This window comes from Pinus tabuliformis, chromosome 1_1 (assembly GCF_031772625.1).
Source record: "Pinus tabuliformis cultivar Carrire ecotype Pingquan chromosome 1_1, CPIR1, whole genome shotgun sequence".
Classification (NCBI taxonomy): domain Eukaryota; kingdom Viridiplantae; phylum Streptophyta; class Pinopsida; order Pinales; family Pinaceae; genus Pinus; species Pinus tabuliformis.
In genome coordinates this window covers 583,117,525-583,131,317 of record NC_142297.1, presented here as the reverse complement: position 1 = coordinate 583,131,317, position 13,793 = coordinate 583,117,525, and the positions used below count along the sequence as shown (strand labels likewise).

At 39.1% G+C, this 13,793-nt stretch overlaps 1 protein-coding gene across 2 annotated transcripts in view; it reads left to right on the top strand.

Annotated features, from left to right (window-relative positions):
* Positions 1 to 11,588, top strand: part of LOC149214593 (phytyl ester synthase 1, chloroplastic-like) — a 536,108-nt gene extending 524,520 nt beyond the window's left edge. Inside the window, exon 13 of one of the 2 annotated variants that reach the window (XM_089392337.1) lies at positions 11,266 to 11,588. In XM_089392337.1, coding sequence (XP_089248463.1) covers positions 11,266 to 11,297 — 32 coding nt within the window. In that variant the 3' untranslated portion in view covers positions 11,298 to 11,588. The remainder of the gene's footprint in view (positions 1 to 11,265) is intronic. The other variant, XM_089392339.1, reaches the window with a different exon arrangement.
* Positions 11,589 to 13,793: the final 2,205 nt, after the last annotated feature.

Here is a 13,793-nt window from a genome sequence, read left to right as displayed (position 1 = left end):
CAGCTGTTCCAGCTATTCCTGTTGTCCCACTTATCCCCGTAAACATGGCTAATAGATATGCACCCCTGCAATTACCTGCTAATCCAGGGGCTATGCCTCAGGATTATCAAACTAAAATCACATATTTTGATGGGACTGGTTCTTGCACAGCCCTTCAGCATACAAAGAAGATGCAAGACTATTTTGAGAACTACGAGATAGATGACAATAGTGTGAGAATGAAGATTTTCGTCCAAAGTTTGACAGGTGATGTTAGAACTTGGTTTAGAGCACTCACAGCCAATTCCATAGCAGACCCAGAAGCCTTATACCAGTCATTTATCAACAGATGGGAGAAAAAGAAAGACCCCTTGCACATATTATCTAAATATGACACCATCAAAAGAGGCCCTCAAGAATCTGTCTTGGACTATTGTGCAAGATTTAATAATGTTTATAATGCAATACCACAGAACTTAAGACCTCCACCTGATCTTGCTTTGTATAAATTCCCTGATGGTTTTGACACTGACATGGATTATCAGTTAAGGGAAAGAGCCCCTCAAACCCTTGCAGACATGAAAAATGTTGCTGTTAGCATAGAGGCAAATCTAATTGCCAAAAGAAACAGAGCTAGAACTGAGAGAAGAACCACCTTTAAAGAGGAACCCTCAGCCTTAGATCAAAAGCTGGATGCTATTATCAGTGGCATGCACAGGCTGGGAGACAGAGTAGAGAGTGTTGAGAGGAAATCATCATGGGAAGGACAACAACCTAATACCATAAGGAACCCAAATTTCCAGAAAACTCAGAATACAAATGCTGGTAGGTCTAGCCCAGACCATGATGTAAGGCCTCCTTTTCATGAAAATTACGCTGAAGCATCTACATCTAGTGAACAGACGGAAGACACTCACATGAACTTGGTGGATTTGAAGGCTGAGCAACAAATTTTCCTAACTCAACAAGACCAAGATGAGCATGACTTTAATCGATTTCAAACTAAATCTGGTGAGTCTTTTGATTTTAAACAAGGCTATGATACTGCTGTGTATGAGGTCCACAAACAATATAAGCTAAGGACAAGAACCATAGATGTGCCTGAAAAGGTTAAACCAAATGATACCAAGCAGCCAAAGAAGATCAAAGAAAAGGTTGCCCTCATAGAAACTGCTGGTAAAACAGTCCCTAATCCAAAGGATGTCACCATAGAGGATGTCACGGACATGCAGTCCTCTAATGATCAGCCTCTGCCACCTTCTTCCTCGAAAGAAAATTTGAACAGCGTTCCAAAAAGCCCTCCTAAAACTATAAAACCGCAAGAAATTACTTCCCTTAATGCCGATAAACAAGACCAAAATGGTGATACTCCAATAGAAAAAGGGAAGCCTGCCTCTCAAAATACTAAAACCCAATCTGAAAAATCATTTGACTTAGAGGCAGAAATAGGTAAACTGAAGATATCCATCCCCTTATCTGAACTTGCCAAACATGATGTGTATAGGCAACAAATTCAAAGATCACTTCAAATTCCAGAGGTTAAGGATGATGTGAATGTTCTTGATGATCAGCCTGAACTATTGTTCGGTCTAGAAGTTAATGGAAAATCAACATATGGATCTGTTCTACCTTTTTATGTCAGTTTGAACATACATGACAAAGTCTTGCACAATGCTATGTTTGACTCAGGTGCCTCACACAACCTTATGCCCAAAGATGTAATGGAAAAACTGAACCTTGATGTTACAAGACCCTACAAAGATCTATTTTCCTTTGACTCAAGTCAAGTCAAGTGTTTAGGCCTCATCAAAGACTTGTGTGTCTCCTTAGTCCAATATACCAACAAGACAATCCTCATGGATGTGGTGGTTGCTGACATTCCACCAAAGTATGGCATGCTATTATCAAGATCTTGGGGAGCAAAACTCTAAGGATCCCTCCAATTAGACCTCTCTTATGTCACTATATCTGTCTTTGGGCAACCAAAGAGACTATATAGAGAAACACTGATGAAGTATGTGGTAACTAGTGAGGACAAGCCCCAAAATTTTCCTATTCACTCAATCCATTATGATATGGATTCTTTTATTCTATTTTTAAATGATGAAACAAATACTCTCACTGATGACAAGCCCTTGGCTTTAGAACTGAGCACACACACTGATGAAGAATTGGTTGCCCATACTGATGAAACTATCAAAACAATCAAGGCAACCAGCATACAAGAAAAACCTCCCCAATCAGAAATGTTAAATCTGCCCAATCCTAAAGTGACTGAAACTCTTGATACTAACCACAAGCAAGAAATCACATGATACTTAGAGTTTGATGGCTCCGTTAACAAGTTAGGAGCAGGGGCAGGTGTCTAGATTCAAAATACACATAACAATCATGCAGAAGGTCATGCCTACAGACTAAATTTCAAATGCACCAATAACATGGCAGAGTATGAGGCTCTCCTTTTAGGCCTTAAACTGCTCAAAGCTCTAGGATCTGCAAAAGTGTCTATTCTAGGTGACTTTGATTTAATCATACAACAAATGAAAGGAAACTTTGTTACGAATGACCATAGAATGAGGGCCTATAGGCTGCTGCTACTAATATACTCAATGCATTCATTGAATCCAAGCTTGCCAAGATTTCAAGAGATCATAACATTCATGCACACAGCCTAGCCACTTTTGCTAGTACATGCAAGCTTCCCTTTGAGCCAATACCATTTTACTGCTGAGATAAAACATAGACCTGCTATCCCAAATAATGTTAAAGATTGGCAAGTGTTTGAAAGTGATGCCCAGATTAACATCTTCCTCACTCTTGAGCATGAGTTTTCAAATATTAACATTGACATGGATGCTATGACGGATGAACAACATCAAACAAATGAAAATCAGCAGGCTGTAACCGCTGGAACAGCCAAACAAATGTTGAACCCAACTGTTTTTGACAATGAAAACATAGAAGAGCTGAAACAGATGTATTTGGAGGAAATAGCAGAAACAGAGGCCGTGATCGTTGATCTAAAAGATAACTTTCTCCCTGCTGGCCTCACTCCATTAGAAGATATGTTTGATGCCAATGATGTTCCCAAAAAGCCAAAAATATAGCCCCTAAACACTGCTATAGAAGAACACAACATTGGGACAACAAACAAGCCCAAAATGATCAAACTATCTCAATCCTTACCACCCAATCAAAAAACCAAATATGTTGATTTGTTCAAAGAATTCCAAGATGTATTTGCTTGGAGTTATGAGGACTTGAAGTCCTATGAAACCTCAGTGATCCAACACACCATTCCTTTAAAACCAAACCAAAAGCCCTTCAAATAGAAACTTAGAAGAATCAATCCCGTACTCCTTCCTTTGATTGAAAAGGAAGTGAAAAGGATGTTTGAAGTAGGTGTCATAGCACCCATCAGATTCTCTGAATGGGTATCCAATCTTGTTCCCATAAGAAAAAAGATAGGTGAGATTAGGCTATGTGTAGACCTAAGAAATTTAAACCAAGTCTCCCTGAAAGACCACTACCCTTTGCAAAAAATGGACCACATTCTACAAAGAGTAGTGGGATCATCTAGAATATCTTTGCTAGATGGCTTTTCAGGTTTCAATCAAATACTGGTTCACCCGGATGACCAAGACAAGACAGCCTTTACCACACTGTGGGGAACATTTAAGTATGTGAAGATGCCTTTCGGACTTAGAAATGCTGGTGCCACCTTTCAAAGGGCAATGAATATTGCATTTGCCAAGGAAATACATGATTTCCTAGTTGTCTACCTTGATGACTTAACCCCTTTCTCCAAATCTGATCAAGAGCACCTCAAACACCTAAGGCAAATATTCATGACATGTAGGAAATATGGCATTTCCTTGAACCCCAAGAAGTCCCTCTTTGGCCTTGAAGAAGGCAAACTCCTTGGCCATATCATCTCAAAAGACGGTATTAGAATAGATCCGGAAAGGATCCAAGCCATCCTCCAAATCCCATATCCAAGAAACATAAAATAGTTGCAAGCATTCCTTGGAAAAATCAACTTCCTGAGGAGATTTATTCCAAATCTAGTCGAGCTAATAAGAATTTTAAGCAACATGTTAAAAAAGGATGCTAAGGTAAAATGGTCTCTTGAGACCAAGCAAACCTTTGAGAGTATCAAAACTGCCTTAACCCAAGCCCCTGTCCTCACTAGTCCACAATTTGACAAAGATTTCATCATATTTTCATTTTCATCTGAGCACACCATAGATGCTGTCCTTTTGCAAAAGGATGATCAGGGAGCTGAAAAGCCAATTGCATTTTTCAGCCGAGCCTTAAGAGATGCCCCTTTGAAATACCAAATCATGGAGAAGCAGGCCTATGCCCTTGTTAAAGCAATCAAATATTTCCGAGTTTACATTTTATATTCACATGTGATTGCCTATGTCCCAAATGTTATTGTAAAGACATATTAACCGAAGAGGGGTTAGAGGGAAAAAGAGGCAAGTGGATTGATAACATCTTTGAGTATGACATAGAAATAAAACCAACCAAGCTCATAAAGGGAAAAGGTTTAGCCAAACTGATGTCCAAAACAAACTTTCAAGCCTTAGACATTAACCAACTGGACAATGAACAGGAGCTGGCGACTCCACAGATCAGTGAAACCTTTTTGCAATCCCCATGGTATGCTGATATATGCTGTGTATTGTTAAACTTGTTTGCTCCCACAGGATTGTCCAGAACCAAGAAAAGATTTTTAAAAATGAAGGCTTCAAAGTTTTGTGTCATAGATGGTGCATTATTTTGGAAAAATCATGAAGGTATATTGCTTAATTGTTTAACCATGAATGAAACTAACAAAGTCATGAAAGAATTCCATGCAGGGGACTATGGAGGACATCTATATTGGAAGTCCACTGTTGATAAAATTTTAAGGGTTGGTTTCTATTGGCCCTCTTTATTTGCAGATATAAAGAAGTTTGCTATCTCATGTCATAAATGCCAAATCTTTGAGGGCAAAAGAAAGCTGTTACCCTTGCCCCTTAAGCCCATCTCAACCGAGAAACCTTTTCAACAATGGGGTCTTGACTTCATTGGAGAAATCCACCCCTCTTCCTCAGGCTAGCACAAGTGGATTTTAACAGCCACCGACTATTTCACTAAATGGATTGAAGCCATCCCATGCAGACAGGCCAATGACTCCATTATTATCCAATTCCTTGAGTGCAATATCCTTTCTAGATTTGGCTGCCCTGAGAAGATCATCACTGACAACGCTGCTGCTTTCAAATCCAAAAAGATGATCAATTTTTGCCATAAATTTCACATTACCTTGGGCCACTCCACAACCTATTACCCCCAAGGTAATGGCTTGGCCGAGTCATCTAACAAGAACATAATTAACATTATCAAGAAGGTCTTAGAAGAAAACAAGAAGAACTAGCATAAAAAGCTCACAAATGCCCTATGGGCAGAGAGACTCTCAACAAAGAAATCCATTGGGATGAGCCCTTATGAGCTGGTGTATGGCATGGAGGCCAGATTTCCATCTTCTTTGGGCACTCCTATCATCAAAATGTTACAAGAGATCCAAGCAGAACCAAATGATATTCAAAGAAGAATGAATCAGACCATTCATCTTCAGCAAACCAGAGAGCAAGTTTATAATAGAGCTCAAATTTTGCAAGAGAAACTCAAAAAGATGTTTGATAAGAGAGCTAAGGCTGAGGATTTCTACATTGGCGACAAATTTCTAAGGTGGGACTCACGAACAGAAGACAAGGGCAAACATGCAAAATTTGATTTTTTATGGAAACGGCCATTTGTTATTTCTGTTGTTCAGGGAAATAACAGATATTTCCTCAAAACTGTAGAGGGCAGCACTGCTGAAGAGGGCCCTGTTAATGGCCGAATGCTAAAACATTACCATGATCCCTTTTAAGGGGTACAATGCAGCTCTGTACATATCTCTTTGTACATTGATATTTGTATATATCAGCACTTTGTTTTTTTTTTTTTAAGCAGTCTGAGTGTTAGAGGAGCAGCAGCAAAGTTTGCTAAGACACAACCAATGCAAGTATTCCATTTCTAAAAAGCTCTGTCTCTGCATTAATCTCAGCAAAACAGCAAGAGTAGCGTTGTCATATCACAACAATTCATGGTAAAAAGAAACTGTTTGCAGCTTGCAGTCTTCAGTCAAACAGTATCAATAAGAGAGGAGCATTGTTTAGTTTCACATCAGCAACTGTTTCTAGACCAGAAGCTAAGGGAAATACATCAGTTTTGATCCATATTTTGGATCTATTTCAAAGGCAATGCTCAAGAAACATGGTATATAATATCAAGCATAGAGAAGAAAGCAGGCAGTGTTATGTATTTCACAATATTTCAATGAACGAGATGGTTGCTCCTATTTCAGAGTTTCACATTTTTAGCAGCTAGCACAAGGAAATTTTTCAGTCCACAACCACAATAGAAGATCAAGGCAGTCTGACCTGCTGTTCTTGGCTTTTCACAAGGAAATTCCATCCCCAAGTGGAGCCACTGTTAGCCTCTTGTTGTAATAGGTGTTCATCTTTCATGATTGACATTTTTACATGCGAAATATGTCATACTTTGCATGTTGCAATGCTCCATATTTCCTAAAAGAGGCCAAATAAGAGGCCATGAAAGTGTGCCAGTCTAAATGCCACTACTGTATTCCAATTTTGATAAACTAACCATTTTTGAAGAATTTTTTGTTAAGGGAAGTCCAAACAGCCTAATCTTGGCTTCCCTAGGTTTCAATTTCTTGTTTTAGAATATAGAGAATCATTATATGTCCAAACAGTTTAATCTTGGTAGATTTGTAGATAGGTAGAGAAAAAAAGGAGCCCAACTTCTTAATCTAGGCCCTTGAAAGAAATAAGTGTAGATTTAGATAGGAGGACAGACAAAAGAAAAAAGGATAATCAGGGTCTGCAAGTCCAAGTGCACCTATGCAAAAAGAAGAAAAAATGCTAGGTAAGTAGGCTGGTTAAGTAGTTTTGTGGTTGCAGAATCAAGATGTGTGATCCATTTCATCTTTTCAAAGTGTTATATCTATTCAGATCACAAGGTAAGGCAATTCCCTTTTGGAGGAGCTCAAGTGAGGCATGTCTAACTCCCCCTTCTTCTCATTCCCCAAATCACTCACTAACATCCCCTTGAGGACCTTAGGATCTGCCCAACCAGTCCTGTTATCACTTTATTTTTGTAACAGCACCAAGTCAAGCTTTGACTTTCTTCTGTGAAAGGAAGCCACATTTCTTGTGTAAAATCATGTCTTCACAGTCCATTCACTTCCTATGTCTAAGTTTTAGTTCACAAACTTAGCCTCCCCGCTACACTTCATCGCAGTATCATATTAACTCCTAACCCTATTATCTAGCTCCCTGTATCATTTCCTTATCCCCTATTATACAAAAAAGCTATGAAATTCCTCAAAAATATTAAATAACCCCTCCCTTTGGCACTATAGCCATATTTCCTAATTTCGGGAAATAGTAGTCCATCTGGGGCTACTACTAACCCTTCTGTGTCCTAACCTGGAGCTAGTCTGACATCTGGTCACTCTAAAAACCATTTCCCCTAAGTCCTAACCCTACAACACTCGTTTCCCGCCCTTATCCTAAGGTCATGCTTGTAAATATTTAACCCTGCTTGTATGCAACCCAAAAACCCACTTTCCTAAAGTTTTCCCCCTCGCCGGATTAAAACAATTAAATAAAAAACGCCGCGGGCCCCGTATCTAACCATCTGCCGCATTATCAGTGCCGCCGACCGTTAGATATGGCACGCTCGAGATCTATGGTGGGCGGGCCTTTTTGTGCCCCGACATGCCGAGGGTTAACGCCCAGGAGATAGGTGATTTTCCCGTCGTACTCCCGCCACGCGTCACCCTCTCGGCTGCGGCGGAGCCCCCTCCTTCAAAACCGCTTGCGCACAAAAGTGGTGCGCCTGAAACCGCTTTCCCCCCTCATGCGTCAGCAATACGTCATGCTGACGTCATCATCCTGCGTCGGCCTCCTGCCACCGTGTCCTTGCCACGTAGTTGCCACTGTACTACCACGTCATCTCCTCCATCGTACTGCCACATCATCTGGTCGTACTGCTGACGTCACCCTGCTGACGTCACCCTACCACATCACTGCCGTATTGGGACCCACCGCTGACATCATGCTGACGTCATCATCAAAAAGCGCGAAGGGCGCAAATCGCAGCCTAGAGAGCCCGGAATGAAAATCTGAGGCATTTTTGATGCGCGATTAGCGCCTAGCGCTGAGGCATTTTTGATGCGCGATTAGCGCCTAGCGCTAATCGCGCATCGCTAAGGGAAATAGGCCAAAATGGAAATCCCTTTCATGGCTCGGCCTCCAGCAGGCTCGAAAGTTGCAAAATGACCAGAATTTCTTCATGCAGCATTCAGAAAGGGGCAAAGATAGTTTATAAAGTAGCAGAGGGCCAGACAGTAGCCATGAAAGGTAGATGCAACAATTTAAAGAGTATCAGAAGTGAGAAAGGCGCACATTCAGTGCCAAAGCATATCACGGAAGCGGAAAAGAGTATTAGTCGAATGTTTTTAATGAAAAACTTTAATTCCCAATGAAGGTGAACATTGAATGACCTCCAAAAAAGTCAAAGAAAACGGTGGAGCTTTAATCAAGGCTCTCCCATCACAGTTAATGCACATCAGAACCACTCAGGAGCATGGATCAAAACCCAAAGCACAGTTATGGCTAAGTGGTCAGCACAGAGCCATAAAGACAACACTTTAAATTCTTTTTTGATACAGCTGCACCCAGCGCAGCTCGAAGATATTTTCCCGCATTTATTTCAGACATGTGTTAGGTTAAAGACACTTATTACAGTGGATCTGACTGGGATCTGATTTTGTAGATATTTTATCTATAAAACCACCCTAATTCACTGTTTAAAGGGTTGGTTGGTTGTATAGCTCCAAGAGAGACTCGCTCTGTATACCTGATGTTTTACTTAATCAAAGACTGCTGAAAAGCTTGGAGGAATGACTATGTGCTGTGTATTAATGTTTTAAAGAATTGAATGTGGAATTCTTATGCTGCAACATGATTCAATAAGTGTTTCTTACCTTTGTTTTCCATTGATGTACCATCTAAAATAGCAGAAAGAATGAATAGTTTAGACTTGGTTTAATTGCCCTCTATGCTCAATTTCTGCTGTTTCTTTATGTTTTCATGAGAATTAGTAATGAATATGAATTCCCTGTGGCTCATATTTACCCTAATTCACCCATGTTTGACAGTTATCTAGGGATTCTTCACTGCTCCTAGATAGAGATCATTCACCTTCCCTCTGCTAAGCTGAATGAGAGATTCTTAACTGCCTCTCATTCCTAGCCTTCATTCCATCCTTTTAGCTTGAATCATTCTTTCATGTGTAGCTAGCTTGCTCCATATTCCCTCTTGTGACCAATAAAACGCACCAACAGTTCTACTCCTTGACTCCACGCCCAATGGTTCTAAAACTTTCATGCTATCCCTGCCTCTTTACTTGAAAGCATCATCCTTCCCACCAAAACTAAAATAAAAACCCCTTGTACTCAATAACTAGCCTAAAATCATCATCAACAAAGCTAAACCCTAAAGAGAGAGCCTTCTCTGACTGCTGGTAGGCTAGGACCTGCAGTCCAAAGATTGGTTTGTGGTTACCTCGGTCGTATCCCTTAAGGAGTCAAGGGACAACCTGAGTGATAACACCAGCCACCTAAAGGTACAATAGAGCGCCTGAGAAGATCGGATTTGTTCACTGAAGTAGGAAAATTGCACCAGAAACGCCATCAAGCAGTTAAAGCAGTTGGTGGTCAATTATGACCCCTCCACGCCTAGAGTAGCAGAATGTCTTTGTAATGAAACTCTATATATACCCAAAAGTCAGATGTAATCAAGGTTGATGGTTGTTGTTTTGATGTAAGGTTTAACTTCTAGAGACTGTAACTACTTTGATACTTGCAGCGTCTCATCTTCATTTTCAGCTAATACAAGCTTCTTTTGTTGTTAATTGCTCACTTTCCATTCCTATTTTGTTTTAGGTTGTGCCTGTTATACAATTTTCTTGAACTCTTAATGTTTAGCATTAGAGGAGCTGTCATCCTACCTCTGTGTTAAAATCTTGTATGTATTAGTGAATGTGTTATCCAGGTTTTTGTCACCTAATGCCAGAAAATTGTCATCTTGTTTGTTCATTAGAAAATAGATTTGCAGACCTTTTTACTGGCTACAATTGGCCATCACATGGTCTTGTGCATCTACTGGTGTGGTCAATATTCTTCATATTCACCCAATCCTTAAACTATGAGTAATTGGTGGTCTAAAGCCTTGTAGTCTGGGGGTGTTCACGCATGTCTGGAGTTAAGCATAGTAGAAGTGGTTATCTGGCTTGAACAAGCATCATTCCTTCCATTAATCCATTTCCAGCATTAAGTTGAGTTTGTAATGTTCCCGAGCATCTCCGAGCTACAACCTAGGAGAGTTTCTTGGGGTGATAACAGTTACCCTCATATAAATAATGGAAATTGAATTTATAGGATCATTGTTACACTTGGATATTAATATGCACTAGCTACTTGTCTCTTCTATCTTATGCACCATGGAGTACTAATGTAGCAAATTTCTCTTGGAGGATGATTGTTGGATGGTTCTCTCTCTTGGATAATTATTGGTCAATGGTGATTATTTGATGATATATGATATTTTCATGTAATTTATCTCCTTCTGTATTGCATATTGTTCTTGTTGAAAATTTAGATTTTAATTAAATTTACACCAAGGATTTGTTGATGTTTTATGGCTCTAAAATTTCCTTCCACAATATTTTCATCAAGTTTATATTGAGGAACCTAGGTTTAGCTTCCTACCTTTAAATCTCCCAAGAAGATAGAAGGATGCTATGGTTAAAGGTGTGAGGAACACATGTTTTTCTTCTTCATTCTCTTTGAATTCACATCCATCTCTTTTCTTCCATTATTGCCCTAAATCTAGGAGTCTTAGTGAGGCTTTGCACTAAGGTGCTAAATTTTGCAGTAACTGAAGAACCTCAAATTCAACTTGTTCAAAGAACTCCCCATAAATATTTTTTGAATCATATCCCTAAGACTTGCCTCAAATTTCCTTACACTTTACTATTATTTCATGTCATTATGTGTCTTTAATTGAATCTCGAATAACAAAGGTGATTATTACTTTTTTATGTGTTTCCTTGCTAAACTAGTCTACATTTTAGTAAATTCACTTATCTAATGATTGTTAGCCATTGCAGTGTCCTTTTTGCTTAAGTCCTAAGGGGAATGAACGTTGGTTACCAAACTAAGCGGTACATCATATCTACAAGAATAAGCCATTTTGGACAATTATGGGACGAAAGAATGCAATGTTAAGTTCACATGACAGCTTGGATACTTCTGACTATGACTATCATAGTCAAAGCATTGGTTATTTCGTTATCTTCTTTGCATTAAATGAGTTTTTTTTTAGAATGAGATTATTCGGTAATAGTTAGATGGTTTCATCCATTGTTGTATTTTGTAAATATTAGTTACTTCGTTATACCGTTTTTCCTTGTTCTTTGGGCTAGATTGGTCAATGATAGTTTATACATTTCTTTGTAACTAGTAGAAGAAATTTAGCCATAATATTACTGTGAGATTGTTGAAGTGACTAGACTAAGTTCTTAACTCTCAATCACATTTTGATGACTATATAATATAATTTGCATTTTTGGTGTTTCACTTGTTGGAGTAAAAAGTTCTTTTACCTACAGTGCTTCCAGCCAGACAAGGTCCCTTGGTCTGGAATGAACTTACATTTGTTACATGTGCTTAGTAGATTTAATGTGATGCTTTTTAATGTTGTAAATTTCTATCCCATATTTCCTTTGTAACTCAATTGGTTAATATTATAGACTCCTTTTTGTGTATCACATTTTGATTTGAATGAGTTGGATTGTTACTGTGTGTTAAGTGACCTGATCTCGTGTATACTAAGAGACTATTAACTCAGGGATCTACTGAAGGGTTGAGAGATACCCCCAGGACTTAGACCTATAGTCCTCTTAATTTGAATGGTTTGTTTATTTTTTCAACATAAGTGTGAATTGGTTGTTAGTTGTTACTGTCATTGGGCTTTATTATAAATTGATGGATAAAAATTGCTTTCGAAGGTTGGTGAATATTGAATATCTACTTATCAAGTGAATTGTAAATTATGTTCAGTAGAACATAATTTTCAGTTGAATGTTGCAATGTGTAATAGAATTTACCATTCAGATTTAATCCTGCATATATTGTATGGGTGCCTCATCAACTTACAAGCCTCGATTGATAATTTAATGAACTCACAAATTAAGAAATTAAATTTTCTGTCAATTTTGGCATCATTGTCGGGAGGTTCCAAGGGAATAGGTTTTTATTGGCTAAATATTTGATTAGATTCCCTCATCCGCAATACCTGAGCATCCTAGGTCACATAGTGGTAGGAGCAGTAAGATGAGAGGTAAGAACTGGCACATCCATGTTTTTTGGGTTGCTTGCTTCACTGGATATAGATGATGTTGGTCTTGTATGAGTTGAGGGAGAGGTAGGAAATGTAGAGGTAAGGTAAATTTTGATACTCCAATTAGTAAAGATAAAATATAAAGAGCCCTGTTACTAACTTGGTAGGTAATGACACTAATAGGAGAAGAGAAGTTGAAGTGCTAGAGAATTTAGGAAAAGCATTGGTAGCTGGGAGAGTAGATCACTCCACTACTTTCTCTAATGGTCATACTATTGAAATAATATTGGGAAGAGGAGTGGGGCTACTACTTCAAAATTAGCCAAATATTGGACTTCTGCCCTTGGAATCTGAATTCTGCTTTGTCAGATATAATAAAATGGCTAAAGGAGAAGGTGAGATGAACCAACCAAAGAAGGACAAGGAGATAAATTTTGATTTTCCAATTGTTGATCTAACTGCTAATGTATAATTGAAGAAAATTTCCCTAGTAATACTTTCACGCTTTCCTTTCAAGGGTTGGTAAGTGAGGATCTTGGCACTTTTTTATTTCAATTCAATGTCTTATGTCATAATATGGACTAATGCATAAAATTTGAAGTTATTTCTAGCTACTTGTTGTAGCGGCTGCAACACCCTCCAAAATTTTGGCCTGCATCCAATTTCGGAGCCTCCCTTGAGTTTTTACTTGATGTTTGCAAACACATGCACTCACCCCGTTGGCTTGTGTTGAGTCTTTATGCCCTCTTTTCTTGACCATTCAACAGACAACTTTTTGCGTGTTGGTCACAATGTCACGCTTGCAACCATGTTCTGGTCATGCACAAGGTTTCCACTTCGTGTGTACATGTTGTATTCACTATGTAAACATCTGTCGCACTCGCACATGAAGTTGTATGCACTATCGTACAAGCATCATCACAGTCATTCAACGATCCATCACAAGTGTCACTCTTGTCGCTCGTACCATCAGTCAATCATGTTGAGCATATGTTGTCTTGATGGTTTGAGGCATATTTTTGTCAAGTTATGTTGAGTGTGTGTTTACAAGGTAGTGTATGCACAAAATCACTCGCTCACACACTTAGTCATTTTGCTACAGTTCTGACGACTGCGTCACCCTCTACCAACTGGACCTTCACCCTACAATTGACTCGACCGATTGTCACCTAAAACAGCATAGAAGTGTCTAAGAAGCCATTTCAATCTGCATTGACTGCAAGCTAATCAATCAACCCTCCTGTTGGTCAACTAGAGAGTTTGACCAGGCAGTGACCTTGTGACTCA